The sequence below is a fragment of the Trachurus japonicus genome, chromosome 13 (genome assembly GCF_045865225.1).
Source record: "Trachurus japonicus isolate A0001 chromosome 13, Traja_1.0".
In the NCBI taxonomy this organism is placed as follows: Eukaryota; Metazoa; Chordata; class Actinopteri; order Carangiformes; family Carangidae; genus Trachurus; species Trachurus japonicus.
The window spans coordinates 21807975-21823573 of NC_140919.1; the positions used below are offsets into that span (position 1 = coordinate 21807975).

General features: G+C 43.8%; 1 protein-coding gene across 15 annotated transcripts in view; it reads left to right on the forward strand.

Moving 5' to 3' along the window:
• Positions 1-702: 702 nt before the first annotated feature.
• The window catches only part of mecom (MDS1 and EVI1 complex locus), a 135662-nt gene continuing 120765 nt past the window's right edge, over positions 703-15599 (forward strand). For 9 of the 15 annotated variants that reach the window (XM_085795342.1, XM_085795344.1, XM_085795348.1 and 6 more), the window contains exon 1: positions 818-1075. In XM_085795342.1, coding sequence (XP_085651468.1) covers positions 1039-1075 — 37 coding nt within the window. In that variant the 5' untranslated portion in view covers positions 818-1038. Of the gene's footprint in view, positions 1076-15599 lie in introns of all 15 variants that reach the window. The other 6 variants (XM_085795340.1, XM_085795345.1, XM_085795336.1 and 3 more) reach the window with 6 other exon arrangements.

The window sequence follows — 15599 nt, forward strand, 5'->3', positions numbered from 1 at the left end:
TAAAAACATCCTGATCGAGCCTTCAGCAATTTCCAAGTGATGGAATTTACACACTGCAACAGAGAAGTCTCAAACAGGCATTAATATCAAGCACTTAACATTTTAATAATTGTCAGCACAAAGACAGAGAACGGGCGAGGGAAAAACTCATATTAGAGCTGTCAGTCGGGTGCCCAAGCGGGAGAGGGAGGGGGAAAGTTTTTCATTCATTTTTTTTTGTGCTCGGTGTAATGGTCAAAACACAATTAAAATATATAAAATCTTTAATGACTACATCCAGCATTGGTAATTTAAGTGAACATTGATTAATGTGACTTCATTTAAAGAGGAAAGGTGCACAGCAAGGATTCAGAATAAGGATCGTTATAATTAATGTCCTCTGCACTCTGTAGATCCGGGGTGCTGGTTGCACTGCAAAAAATATCCAACTTGACAAAGATTTGCATTTAGTGCTCAGACTCATAAAGTTTTTATATTTTCCTTAAAAAAAGAAAAAGAAAAGAAAGAAACGTATATTGCGTAAGAAAAGTGACATTCTTTTGTTATTAAGTTGTGTTTATTTTGTCCCTTTTAGAAGAAAAAAAGAACATATATGACTTTTGTTACCAGATGATCAAGTCAAAAGCTGCACTGGAGGCATCTCTATTACAAAGTTTTCTCACGCGTTAAGTAAACAAGAACACACGACTTGGATCTTTGGAGGCTGCAATCGTTGGACATTTTTTGCAGTGTGCCCCGCTTTCTCACTCAGCGACCCCCTTTAGAAAAGTTGACACGAAAGGAGATGTCGGGCGATTCACCCATCTTGACCGGATCAGGTTAATATCAAAGTGATAAATCTTCCCAAACTTTTTCTGGCACTTGCTGCCGGCAGATCTCGAGTCTGTGCGCATGTGCGAAGGTGTCCAGACTGACAATGCTGCAGAGATAGCGCGTTTGGATTGAGAAACCCAGAGAAAAAGGACAGAGAAAAAACAAAAAGGAGGAAAAAAGATCCAAGAAAAAATCCAAACAAACCCACGCCGAGAGACTGGCACCATGAGGTCCAAAGGCAGGGCACGGAAACTGGCCACGAGTAGGTGCAACATCCCTTTCTTTTTTTTCCCTTTTGAAACATGCCATCTTATATCTACCTATATACTGTCGCTGTTATCACTGCGTCTACTCAGAGTTTCTGTTAACGATTTCGTTTCCTCCAGAAAACCAAAATCCTCACTCTGACCCGTTAGAAGCAACAGAATAATGATATTGTTGCGAAGAGAGAGAGAGGGGAAAAAAATCACCGCTGTCACAAGAGGAGTGTAAACTGTAAAAGTTGAGGGAGCGATGGAGCAACTTTCTGCAGGGCGTCCGCTCCTGTATTGGAATTGCTCGTTGCATGTAGTGGGCGCTGTAGTGTATTGTAGGGTAAAATCCCATGTCCTGTGCATCGGCAGTTGTAATGCTGTTGGTGCACACGGCTGCAGCGAGCTGCTGGTCTCCTCAGCTTGCGCCGGAGCAACTTGAAGGGGGAAAAAAATCAGATTGTTGGAGAGAAACAAGGAGAAAGCGAGGACTTAGACAGGCATGGTAAATGTGTGAGTGGAGGGGATCTTGTTTTGTAACTCTGTTTGTGTATGTGAGTCATGCAGTTCATTTCGAGCTCTTATTAATGTATAATCTGTGTTGATCGATCATATGCCATACAGAAAAAAAACAAGAAATTCAGACATCGATGTTTTAATTCTAGCCTATTTATGCTCCAATGTTACTGTTTATATATTTCAGGCTTCATGTCGTTTGATTATTGCAGGACGCAGCTTCTCTCTGTTTAATGCAAAATTCATTTTGGATGGAAATAATAACTTCAAATACTCAATGCTTTTGATTAAATTAAGTATAATATAGAAACACTCTTCATTAAATCGATTTAATTACTTGGACGCAATCAACGTGAATGTATGCAAGCAGATGATTGATATGGCTATTCATCCATTGATTTGCTGCAATAAATAATCAAGAATTATATTGTGTTTTTCTAAAGCTGCTTCAATCGAGCTCGTAATAGATACATTTTCAATGAGTGTGGTGCAAAAAGTCTCTCATTTGAGTTTTGACTCTTAACGCTGACTTTTAACTATTGACGTGCTGACTGTAAAATTCAAACCATGAATCTACTGATTTTTTTTTCTTTCCTCCTTTTGGACGAAATGACATGCAGATATGTCAAAACCATACGGGCAACATGGATGTTTTAATCTTTGTAAGAATTGTTATTTGCATAAATACTTTATTGTGATTTTCTCGAGTGTTTAGAAAATATGATATGAAATTAGCTCAAAGGTACACGCAGACACACGCAGACACACACATACACACACAGTCACCACCATCATCAGCAGCAGCAGCAGCAGAAGCAACAACAACAACAACAACAACAGGAAAAACGCTTGTTTTTCTGTGTAGGCCCTCCAGGTCTCTGTACAGTGAATCACAACACTTTGTTTTAGAGTATAGAGTTTTTTTTTAAATGGAACCCACAGAACAAGCAGCAACTGCATCAACTTTTCTCCATATTTTCAAGTCATTCAAAGAATAGAGGAGGTATAGTCTATTATGCATTGTGTATTTAAAGATTATTATTCTTCAGATGGAGGAGGAAGATTTCTTCCTCGTCAGTCAGAATAGGGGAGTGTTCTGGGTCCCCGGAGGAGCGGGCCCGCTCTGGCCCTCAGCCAGGTCTGCACAGTGTCAACAGTGAATATTTAAATTCCCAGACCCCTCATATGGGCCCTGCTGGTAAATGCGTTCAGTGTGTGCCTCCCGCCTGTCCGGAGAAGTCGTGTTAAAACGAGCATGTAGGGGCCTCCTTGCAGAAACAGTCGTGTGATTAAAAAAAAAAAAAAAAGAGGGGGGTGGGTGGTGTAATAGAGGAGGTGATGGAGAGGTGGTAAACGTAAGAGTGATTGATGGAGGCTAACTGATTAGCCCGCACGTCCAGATGTAATGCGGTGCGCCACAAAGCTCAGTTTAGCTCCCCAACCAAGTCCAGCCAAGGCGCGCAGACTGCACCCCGCGGTGGATTGTGGGCTCCGAAAGGATGGAGGAGGAGGGCTTTGATGATCCAAACTTGGTGCAGGCCTAATTAAAGATCCACTTAGCATACTTGTGTCTCAATAAAAACCTTTTCTGATTATAATATGTTCAGAGGGCTTTGATAATTTGTTTGGAATAATTTCAATAACGATTAATCTGACACAGCCCACTTAATCATACTATGATTTGCAGACATCTAGTATGTAAATCTTAATTCAGGGAAAAAATATAGTCCAGACTTAAAGGAAAAGTTCCATTAAAAAAAAAAAAAAATCTGTAAACCTAACAAGTCGCTCTGGAGCATTCAAATCCAGTTTGTTTCCCAAGGCCCAGACTTGTGCATTTGACAATCATTTTTCACATTCACCACGATATTTTGTCAGTCATCACTCACTGATCCGCCTGTCTCAGAGCCAAGGAGTTATCGGCTGTCACGGTTTGGATGCATTATCTTTCAAATTGACACCCCTGATTGGCGCGCGAGAAGCCGTGCGCGTGTGTGTTTGTGTTTATGTGCGTGTGAGCGAGGAAGAGAGAGAGGCAGGCCTCGCGCGCCTCGGGGTCTCGCTGTCCGTCAGCGCCTCTCCTCTCCTCTCCTCTCCTCTCCGGAGCTGAGAAGTGCGTCCGTCCTCCCCACATTGTGCAATGGGCCATGCATCTCGCGTTTGTCTGGCTGAGCTCATTAAAACGGTTAATAGATCGGCCCATTTAAAAGGTGAGAAGGAGCGGGCCGGCGCGAGGAAAGTGAAATAGAGACCCCATTAAACAGCCCTTGTTGTCCCGGAGCGGAGCTCTTTGCCTGCGCTCTGCTTGGTGCCAAGCTCCGTATACAAATGTCCCATTTCTCCCTTAGTAGTGGGTCAAGAATCATTGAGGCCCACGACCGAGGTGACTCCTCTCTGTTCACTTGGCTTTGTTATTGTTGTTTGCATCGAGTATTTTAGTAAGAGTTTAAAATAGTTGGTGTTTTGAATTTCAACAGAAATACTGTACAGGGTAACAAGTTATTTAAAACATTTTTGTTATTTATTCTTAAGGCCTCAGTGCAAAATTCAATAACTTGCTTATAACTTTTTTTGAATTTCTTTGTTGTTTGTTTTAGGTGCAATGCTCACTTAAACTTGAAGGACCAGCACTTCCATTGTTGACACAAATGCTTGTTGTGTGAATAGGTGGAAGATGGCTTCTGTCAGTACCTGTAGATTTTCCACTTTTCATGTGTCATGGCTGTGTAACAAGAATTTGATCTATCCACAGAGCAGTAAATGTGACCAAGCACATTCATTAACACACTGTGTATCATAATAATAGCTCATGATAGAAAAGTTGCAGAATCCTCGTCTAACCAGGTGTGAAGCATATGCATCTTCAGAGACACACATACAGCCTTTGTGTGTGTGTGTTGGGTTTTGGGTGGCGGGGGCAGGTTGACTCTGACCTAGGCCCTCTCATCTATCAACGCCCCCATCTGTCTGACATGTCGTCCACTCTCCTCATCTCTTACGTCGGGAGAAGGGTCTCTCTCTCTCTCTCTCTCTCTCTCTCTCTCTCTCTCTCTCTGTTTGTCTGTCTGTCTCTCCCTCTCTCTCCCTCCATGTCTCAGAAAATGGCTCTTTGGGAAGGTCTCTGATGTTAATGAGTCGTCCAGGACTCAGTCTCAGGGCTGTAAACACAGAGCTGACGAGGTTAGTGGTTTGTTTATGCACTGTTGTCACCCGCTTGAAGGATGGCCCCTGTTCCAAGCAACTAGGGAGCTTCCAGGCCCCGTCATGGGTCCCCTCTCAGACCCTGACAGAGTGGCCCTGCCTCAGTGGCTTCCCTCTCGTCTCTGTTGCCCTCTTTCCCAGCTGCCCTCTCTGCTCTCCTCCATCTTGGTCCATCACGTATGTAAAGAATTTCATATTGCAAAAGAGCACACTTTAGTTTTAGTTTTGAATACTACTCAGGTGGCAGGTGAAAAAATGAGTGTTGCACTTATAGACAATACGATAGTGCTTGTGTGTTGATGATGGTGTGTGTGTGTACGTGTGTGTTGTTGTTGTTGGGAGGGGGGCAGTGGTGGTGGTGTGGTGCAGCGACCCAGACAGGGCAGTGTGGGAACACCAAGCGATGGATGGAGGGAGGGAGGGTGGAAGGGAGGGTGTGCAGCAACATGTCAAGCCTGGGAACCGCTGTGTGTTTACCACAGGGAAACCGTACCAACACAGAACAATGAGAGAGCCTTACCCCTTCTAAATAAAAAAAGGCATTTCTGCTTTCTTCTCCCCCCTAAAGGTCATGGAGTTAGAGATAGGGAGTCCACACAAAAGCCTCCTGTCTGTCGGCAGTCTGGTCTGGCCCAGTACGGTGCCAAGGCTGAGGTCATTATCAACAGAGCAGTCCCAAGCTAAGCATATTTTTATAGATTGTGCTTGTGAGAGTGTGTGTGTGTGTTTGCTAGAAAGGGAGCTGAGCATGTGTATGTGCTTATTTGGTCGGGCTGAGAATGTGTACGTGTGAGTTTTAGTGCATATGCACAAAACAAAGGCGCTCTGCGGTATGCAAGTACGGCGCGGCGGTTGTCAAAGCGGGTGACGTGCCGCCATTTTCTCATCACAAATTGGTCTGAGATAAATGGCATTTTGCTGAGTTGAAAAGTTTACCCAGACATCAAACTGATTTGTGTGTCGTTATGATGTCCGAGGAGTTATAATGTCAACAGATTGCTGATGGTGCGGTTTGCCCGGGCTATTAATGAGGCAGTGTGAAGTTAGCATTCCTTGGCATGCTTTGAGAGGAGATGTCTGTTAGCTAATTAAAGAAACTCAATCATTTTATACACCAATCAATTACCTGGAGCAGGTGGTAGAAACAGGGCCCGACACTCTGGCCTCATGTCTCACATCAGCTAACTACCCGAAGTCACTTTACTACATTGTTGAGTGCTTTTATGGAATGGAAGACTAAACAAGAGGCTTGATGTGACGTCATGCTGGCTGCCAATCTCTGTGTGCTACACTTTACTCCAGACTTTTTGCATGTCAGTTTACAGGCTGATGTGTGATCCTTTAACTTTTTAACTATCTACCCCCCCAAGCGTCTCCAGAATTTATCAATTCCATTCATTAATGATATGTTTTATACTGGCAGGTATGTTAAAGTGGCATGGTTGTTTGCTTGTGAACCTTGCTTTGTAATCACTCTCCTGGAGGGTTGACAATGAGAACAGTGTTTTTTTTTCACTCTTACACACTGGAGGGAGCACATTGCTATAAACAGGAATTACCCAACAATCGCTTTGTGAATGTGGTGATAACAGCGTGTTCCAGCACAGCTCGGGGATCTCCCTGGGTGGAGCCCAAGGGATGGAAGGACTGAGAGAGGGAGGGAGGCATGGTCATTTCTGATTAACAGTGGCAAAAACAGGGTAACACAGGTAATGCCCATCTGTAGCAGATGAGGTAGGAGAGGACAGGGCAGATTTATTTGCAGGTACATTTTATGTTTTTTGTGCTGTGCGTATTTCCCCCACCCCCACCAGTCCGAAGCTCATTAAATGGTGACCTCTCACCCCCACAAGGTGGGAGAGATGAGGGGGAGGAGATGTGTTCAGAACGGGGCCTTCCTGATGAAGTTTGTGCTGCACCTCATTCACCTGATTGGATCTGATAGCATATGTCTTGCCTCTGTTGAAGTTGGACAATGGGACAGAGACAAAAAGTCATGAAATTCTAGGCAAGATTTTCATAACGAGAGTACTGCTGCACTTTAAAGATTCAGATAAACCCATGTTGTATTCTTTGGGCAGCAGTTATCACAGCACTCCTATCGTTTGTGAAACATTTTTACTGATAATTCCCTAATAGAATAAGCTTGCTGAAATTTTTCATGCTATATTAACCAAATATTCTTATTTTGTTGCCAGTTCCCTGGACTCGGTTAGCGGGTGGATCATCTATTCGTCATTTGAGAGGCATGCACTATCAATGTTCATCTCTCTGTCCCACTCCCAATCCCAGTGTCTGAGAAAAGGAAACACCACGTCCCTGTCCGTAGAGATCTGTCTTGATGACTTCCCCTTTATGTATGCGTTTGACTGCATAAGCTGTGCACCTTCTGCGTGTGCACAAGTGTTGTTGGTCAGTCAGGGTCGCAGCAAAGGAAAGAATGCGGCTGTGGAAAGGAATGCTGGGTTGATTAGCGCTGCTTACCTGTAAGTGAACTGGACATGCCGGCGTGTGATGAGACCGAGGAAACAAGGGAACAATAGGACAGTAGAGATTCCTTTCCACGCTGCATTCCAGTGAACCTGCAGCCGGGGCCCCCCGCTCAGAGCTTTGATGAACCCTTCTCGCGGCTTCCTGGGATTGTCGCTCCTCCACAAACACAAAAACATAAAGTGGTCGGTGAGCGGGGGCCAGGGAAGAGAGAGCACGGCCCTCCTCAGGATGTCCTGTTTTGATTAGCGTTAGCATCCTAAAAGCACCATAGAAATATTATTCTAACACGGAGAAGAGCTTAGTGGTGACACATCCACTTCTTTCCACTCTGTGACCTCCAGGGTCAGATACACTACAATGAGCCAGGAATCAAAGAGGTGCTCCTCACCCAGTGATATGACTGAGGAAATAATGTGAGGAAAACAAGGCGATAAAACGATAGGGAGAGATTTCAGGGCCTGTCAACAGGTGGAAGTTTGTCAGGCCAGTGCTTTTAGAATTTTCTAAGAAATACGGGACAACTTATTAGTCATTATTTCGATAATGTTGATGGTATTTCTGATGTGTTTTTACTTAAATGACAAGCAGTATTGAGTGGTGAAAATGCTTCTCTGTGAAGCATTTTGTGTCTTCCATATCTAACAGCTTGAACGTAGCTTCTAATATGTTAGAGCTGTCAAACGATTAAAAGAATTAACTCAATTAATCACAATAATACTCTGTGATAAATCACGATTAAAATACTAAACATTTTTACTTGTATTTCCTTCTATTCTTCCTTATATATCATTGGAGGATGTAGCCTACCTAGAGTTAATCCGTTAGAATATAAGGATGCAATTTTACAGATTGGTGAACACATAATAGTTGTTGATTTTTTTTCACATCAGCAATATATTTTGATTAGTGTATGAAACAAATGCCTATAAATCACATCACAGGCTTCGTCATGAATGGAGAAGCTTATCCTCCTGAAGCTTCCGTACATTTGACAGACCACCTTCCGGCACGGTGTTTTAATGTCTCTGTGCGTGTCTTCCTGACTGCAAACCCGTTTTCCCTGTCTTGGGACAATAAAGATCCTTTGACTTTGACTTTTGACTTTGACTTTGGCACAGGAAACACTTGCCGACATAATTTACATCTAGTCTGATAGTCATGAACACCGACTCTGTAATCAAAGCAGCCACGGCATCGAGTTTAGAATGATCACGGTCAGAGTGGGACGGGTCTTCACAGAGCGCAGGTGGGATGATGCTGCATTCAGGACAGAAATACGGAACAAACCTCGTCCTGTGTTGATTCAAAACGGGGCGTCATCAAATACGGGACCATATTTCAACGGATGGGTGATAAACCAAGTGACGACACAGACACAGACACAGACAGGCTCTACCTTAGTCACGTGTTAATGTTTTTAAAGTATATATTTTTTGGCCCTTTTGCCTTTATTTGATAGCACATAGTATAGATAGACAGGAAAGGGGGAAACAGAGAGAGGGGAATGACATGCAGGAAAGGGCTGCCCGACGCAGGATTCGAACCGGGGCCGCCTGCGGTGAGGACTGTAGCCTCTACATGGGGCGGCCGCTTTAACCACTGCGCCACGCACCGCCCTGTGTTAATGTTTTTAAATGTGTTATTGTTTCCAGATCAATCGCATGTATTAACGCGTTAACTTTGACAGCCCTAGTATAGATACTCACAAAACTTGAGTGAGTACTGTACAGTACTTGTGTATGTGGAGCAGCAGCTCTTCCACACAGTGTCCTCTTTCAGCAGCCCACACTACATCTTTTCTGTCTCCTGTGGAATCAGGGGGCAATGAAGCATTGCAGCATGGTTTGTTGTTCTGCTGTTGCTTGAGGGCTTTAGTTTGACAGGAGGGCACCACTTTGTTCACCTCAGTGTCCAGAAGGGACCCCTAGAGACCCCTGGGCCTGGATGTCTCTGTCAGGGCTGTGGCAGGACTAGGGCAATGGGGGGCCCCACTGCTCAATGGGTCAGTGGACAAGCTAATCGATTTTATCTCCGTTTCACACACTACGCCAAACCCCTACTGGCCTGATATTCACATGTTCACTGTTCAGAGGATTATGCTCTCTCCATCTCCTGTCTATCTTCTGTTGTTTTCCTCTTTCAGTTTCTTTTTCTTTCTGACCCACCACATTTCTTGTGTTTCTGGTTTGTCTTTCTTCTATTCTGTTTTGTCTACCATTTCTCTTGTGCTGTATCTCCCCCCGCCCCCTCTCTCCTTCCCTTACTCCATCTCTCTTTCTCCCCCTTTTTGGAGGGAGCGTTTTAAATTTAGCCTCCATGCCCGACTCCAAGTTGGCGCTCCCCTTGTGGGAGGCTGGTGGGCAGGCGGAGGAGACCATGTTTTCTCGGCCATTCCTCTGGATGAAGCGTTGGAACAAGGGAATGAAAGCTTTGGGAAAGGTCTGGAAACTTCCCATTCATCAGTGTAAGGAGATACTGCGCTGACAGTTAGCAGACGGCCAGCCAAGTACAACACGGGACAGCCGCGTGGGCCTGCAGCGCTCAGCTCCAACAGACAGACAGAGCGAGACCAGACCAAACACCCCACTCATCTCTGATCGCGGAAATAACATATGTTAGCGTTTTAGGCACTTATTCTGATTCTCCTGCATGGAGTGACTCAAGTGCGAACAGTAGAATAAGTGAATGATTATGGGTGCAATCATAACTAATATAGTAATAAAGAGGAGCAGGGGGCAACAAAGTTATAGCACTGCAGACAAATAGTGATCATATGCTGTCATTTAAATGGTGGAGCAAATTGTGGTAGGATCAGTTATTTTTCTGAGTTGGCAAAATATTGACCTCTGTACATGACTTTATCTTTTCTTTTCCCACTGACACAGCCTCCCACCATCACTGCAGCAGGGTAGAATGCATTTATGAAAGTAAAGAATTATATGCAGCATAAACACACGCACATTTGAACATTTACCTGTCCCAGCCAGATATGTGGGCACAGCGTACTCAGATACCTGTGTAGGGTGAGCTGAGATGGGACAGAGGACTGGCAGGACCGTGCAGCGCGGGACATTGCAGGTGTGAGCCTGTGTCTCTCTGCCCAGCCATTAATCGCTGCCATCTGACAGTTCAATCTACGAGGAGGCTGAGCAGAGCAGCCGCCTGGTTACCAGGGCAGGTCATTACTGAGCACGGAGGCAGCCAATCGCATCAGCGATCAATGACAAAAGGCAGTAGAGGAGGAGAGAGCAAAAAGTGAGAAGAGAAGTGGAGGGAGGTTGGGTTGAAAGAGATAAGGGGGTGAGAGAGGGAATGAAGATGTGAGGATGACGGGAGAGGAGAGGAGAGGAGAGGTATGGCAGGATGAAGGCAGGTATGCTGCAGAAGGTCAGTTCTTGGTTGTGGAATGGATGACAAACAGGCTGTCAGCCGCCAAGGAATGGAGATATTCATCCGATGCTGCACAACAAAAAAAATATGGCCCCTTGCACGTGCGCACATAAATGCGCCACAGACACAGTCATTGCCTGAGCAGCTTGATTGAGAATGCAGCAGGGGAATTTAGTGTGAACCATTGTTTTATGAATTCCATATACAAGGTGTTGGCAGTCTGTGCCGCCCTTTTAGTGGTCAGTTCGGGCTGTGCTGTGGTAAAAGTAATGACTGGCTGTGAATTAAAAAAAATCAGTTCATGAAAACGCCACAACTCCCATGTGGCTCCGCCTCCGCTGCCCACCACGTTACCACGGGAACAGCTGCCATGGCAGGGTCCGTCCAGTGGTGTTTACCCAGCTCCGAGAAGTCAAACATGAGCTCCTTCTAACAGAAGGAATTCCACGTGCTTTACGACATTTATCATATTTCATTACCCAGCAAATGTCATTTTCACCTCCTCACCCATGTTTTTTTTTGCCAACTTTTTTTTTCTTCTTCTTTTTTTTTATAAGAATGTTGACGAGGGGATTAATTGACATTGTGGGTGACATTATTTGGCCAGGGCTCGGATAAAACAACAGGGAGATCTCTCTTCTCTCCCCAGAGGCCTAGAATAGCAGAGCTGGTCGTTTATCCTGCGCTATCTCTCAGCAAATCCACTGGCCTCTCTTCCAGACGCATATTCTCACACAGACACACACACACACACACACACACACACACACTTGCACAGAGAGAGAGAGAGAGAGAGCATCCCAGTGTGGACACCACTGAGTGATGATGAGTCATTATAGAGAGGGTGCCCTTCGACCTCCTCCAGTCTTTATGGATCACTCTCTGGCAGAATCATATTCCCTAATGCCAAGTTCCTGTCCATCTGCCGGCCTGTCTGTCAGACGGTCAAGCCCCTTAGTCTCTCTCTGTCTCTCTCTCCCATACTCTTTCACTTTCTCACTCTCTCCCCTGAGTTTCACACACCAGTTCATCCCAGACATCTCTGTCTCTGTTTATTTTAATAACAAACAGGAAAAATATCTCCTTTTCCCATTATCAAATGTTTGAATTTGATAGTTTTCATGTATTCCGTAGTGAGAATAATAGACATAAGTGTTGACTCGGTCTAAGGTCATTTTTTTTAGATGAACTTGAGAAAGTCTTAACAAATTGTCTGTTGTCCAAGGGTGTGGTAATTTAGAAGATTAATTGTATCTGTTCATTCTAACTTAGCATGTACTTCAGTGTTGGGATTGGCATGCAGCATCACTTCAGCTGAATTCACAGTAATCCAATACATCTCTTAGCATGTAAGTGTTTTCCCCACATCTATTTCCTCACTTGCATGTGATCATGGTAATTCATGCACAGAGAAGCAGAGGAACAAGGGAGCACAGAGGAAAGGAGTCAGTTTGGATTTCTACACATCCTCTTCTCTTATTCGATGTTACTTTGTTAATCCAATACTACCACTATGCCAAAGGTATTTGGTGTGGATCAGGCTGCTAATATGTTTGTTGTGGGCGCTAGCATTTGATCCTGCTCTCGGCAAATGCAATTTGTTTGGCTTGATTTGATCAGTTGCAGCAGCATATTTCCGTGCAGACAGGGAGCATGTAAACCTTCCATACAAAAGGAGTTAAAATGTTTTTGTGTCTGTGAAAGGGGAAACTCTATTACAGGTGTCCTGGACCACGGGGCCCTGCTGTCTCTGATGAAATGCTCTTTGGGTGTTAATGTAATTCTGATTTGGCCTAGCACTGGAGACCAGCCACCTCTAGGGTTTTAAAACTGCCTCTGAAAGGCAGAAAACAAAGTCTGGAGTGAAACCGTACAATTACAATCGTGGAAACTTTGAAGGGCACTTCCTGATGTAACATAGTAATCTCCCTTAGGAGAGACACCAGAGAATGATGCTATGTAATTTTGGTAATGTTTTTGTGGACTAAGCATTGTTGTATGTATGCACAGTGCATGCGACTTAAGTGGCACTCTGCACAGTGAATGAGATTGTATGCCCTTGACATTGAATATACATATACTGCATAAAACATTAGCAGGCTGACATGAGCACTGGTAAGATGACATCCAATGAAAACAGGAAAACTTTGTTTAACTGAGGCACGATGCTTTCTGGTAAAAAAAAAAAAAAAGAAAGAAAGAAAAAAAAAAGTAGAGTCAGGAATCCATAGGGCCAGCAGGATTCTGTCTCTATATAACAAAAACATAGCTGATTTGACAACTACTTTGTAGATGCAAAATCCACCACTGACAAAGCTAGGCTTTCACCCCACATCATCCACCACATTTGTTACATCTGTGCGCTGTAACACAAAAAAACAGCCTTGCTTTGAACCAAAGTTAAGCCATTTACCAAGGTGATGTCTGTGTTGTGATGCATGTAATCTAACTCTCTGTGAATAGCAGCTAATGTGACACTGCAGTTTCACTACCAGTCCTGACACATAACTAGAATAATTGTGTTAACTATTAACCTGTAAGATATAGACATACATGTAGAGTGTTGAATTGTTGAATAATATTTGTGATGATTATTAACTCAATAGCTAGTGATCACAGTCCTGCTGTTGATACAACTTTGTTGACTTCAGTTTGAAATGCCTCTCCTCCAATCAATAGAAAATTGCAGAAACTTTTGTTTATTTAATTGTTTGGATAGTTCAAACTCGCATTAAAGGCACACCTCACCCCACTTGTGTCCAGATTTATATATCACTGAGAATACAACTGCTCTGTAAAACAAGTGACCCGTTTCAGCCCCTTAGGGGTTCAGAGACAGAGGGTACATGCTAGCTGTCACATCGTCAGCTAACCCAGGGCCCCACAGATCAAATACAGGTATGATTTATGTCCGCTGTCTCAGCCTTCACACAGCATGTTCTCCTGGATTGGAGTTGTTGGTCAAACCCAACTGCAGTAGTAATTTGTCTCCTTACATGTGTAGGAGGTTGGGGGCGAAGGTCAGCTAAATGAAAATGACCAGACCTGACTTAATTGTTGTATCTATTTGCAGTTCGAGACAGGATGTCTGTCCAAATGTCTATCTGTCTATTTGTCCATCTGTCTCGCTTCTCTCTTGGCACCATGTTTTGTGTCAGTGGGTCGAGACCCTCTGGCTGCAGTCAGCCATTAAAGGCACTGATCTGATCCAGCAGGAGTACAGAGTTCACTGAAGAGATCTCTTTTGGGCCAGATAGCATCATTATCACAACACACAGCCTGGAAAAGTTCTCTCTGGTCCCTTGGCCTTTTATTGTGCTTCTGTTTACCCATGTTAAAAAAAATGTCCCACGGAAAAAAATATCTAGAAAGTTGATTTGTGTTTGTATGAATTGTTATTATTGTCACAAAAATTCTTGAGAATGTACTCCATTTATTTCAGATATGATGTTTCAGCATCATTATGCCTCCAATTTCCTTGCCAGCTTGGCACATCTGACAGGGTTAAGCCAGTAAATTGTGGAGAGAAATGCTTCCTGCGCGTAATTACATTTATCATGTATAATTAGGAAGTTCTGTTCTGTCTACTCATGATGACCCTTGACCTTGAATGTGACAGTTTTAGGCTGGTGTTGCCAGACACCCAAATGTGTTGTCCAGGTCGTGCTACTCCACAAAGTCTGGTTTCCGCTGCAGGATCGAGTGTCTCAGATCGGCTTGCTCTCTAAAGCCTTTTGATTCAAGAAACTCCTCTGTGACTTTTCACCGAGGTTGCATCTTTTGGACCACTCATAAACATGAAAAATCTTATATTGTATTTAATTCAGATGTAGTTTAGTATTTTACCACTCATTTTTTTGTTTGACATAGTTATGGGATAGTCATGTTTGACCATTCAGAACTATTTGGTAGACTGCTCCTTGTTAAACCAAGCCGGTAGCCGTTGAGCTCTGTTTACATCAGCAGTGAATGTTGGATGGTGACTGAGACGAATCAAAAGCTTTGGTTCAAGCATCTTAACAGAGTGTGTTACTGCTAAAGTTGGCCTATGTCCAATATTTACCATGATAACAATAAGTTTACTATTGTAAATAACCCCTCAGTAAGTCTTAAGTTAACTTGGTTTCACCCTTTGAGCGAAGCATTGTCAGCAGTGTAAGATCCTGGCCCTCAACAGATTTTCTCCATTTGTTGATTCAGTGTGAAATACAGCTCTAGCTCTATACTTTGCTAATTATTTAAGCCCCTCTCTAAATCTTAGGTTTTCTTTCTTCCTTTGTTTCCTTCCCTTTATCTTTCCATCCTCCTGTCCATTGCTCTGTCATTTGTTCTTCCTTTTCCTTTGCGCTTGTACCCTTTTTGTGTTATAATTCCCACCTATTATTTCTGTCCCAGACCCTCATTAGTCATGTCGCTGTCAGCCCGCCAGCTGCAGAGACACACACATGCACACATACACACACACAACGGCATGTATTCTTGCACATGCACAGGTATGGAAGTCATCAAGGAGAGGTCAAAGGTCTGTCTCATTACCCAGCTCCAGTGAAAACTTTTGGTGTGTTTTATGCACTGGTATCAGAGAGCAGGAGGAGGGAAATGAGGGGAGGAAGAGTGGGGGACACGGGCTATAGAAGGAGCAAGATAAGAAGAGGACTGATGTGATTTTTAGGAGGACATAAGAAAAGTATTTGCACCAGTTGCCTTTCTATACCTGTTAACCAGATCAATATGTCCCACTTACAATATGGGACATGGTAGTGGGGTGGAGGATTAGGAGGGTGGGTGTTTTTTTTTTTAAAGAGCTCTGAGGATAAAGGCCTTCTAGTCTCGTGCTGCCATCACCACAGATGCTGCTGGCAGCAAACATGACTGGTGTTTCCTGACGTTAAACACAACATCTCTAAATAAAGTCATTAAGGAGCAGTCCAACAG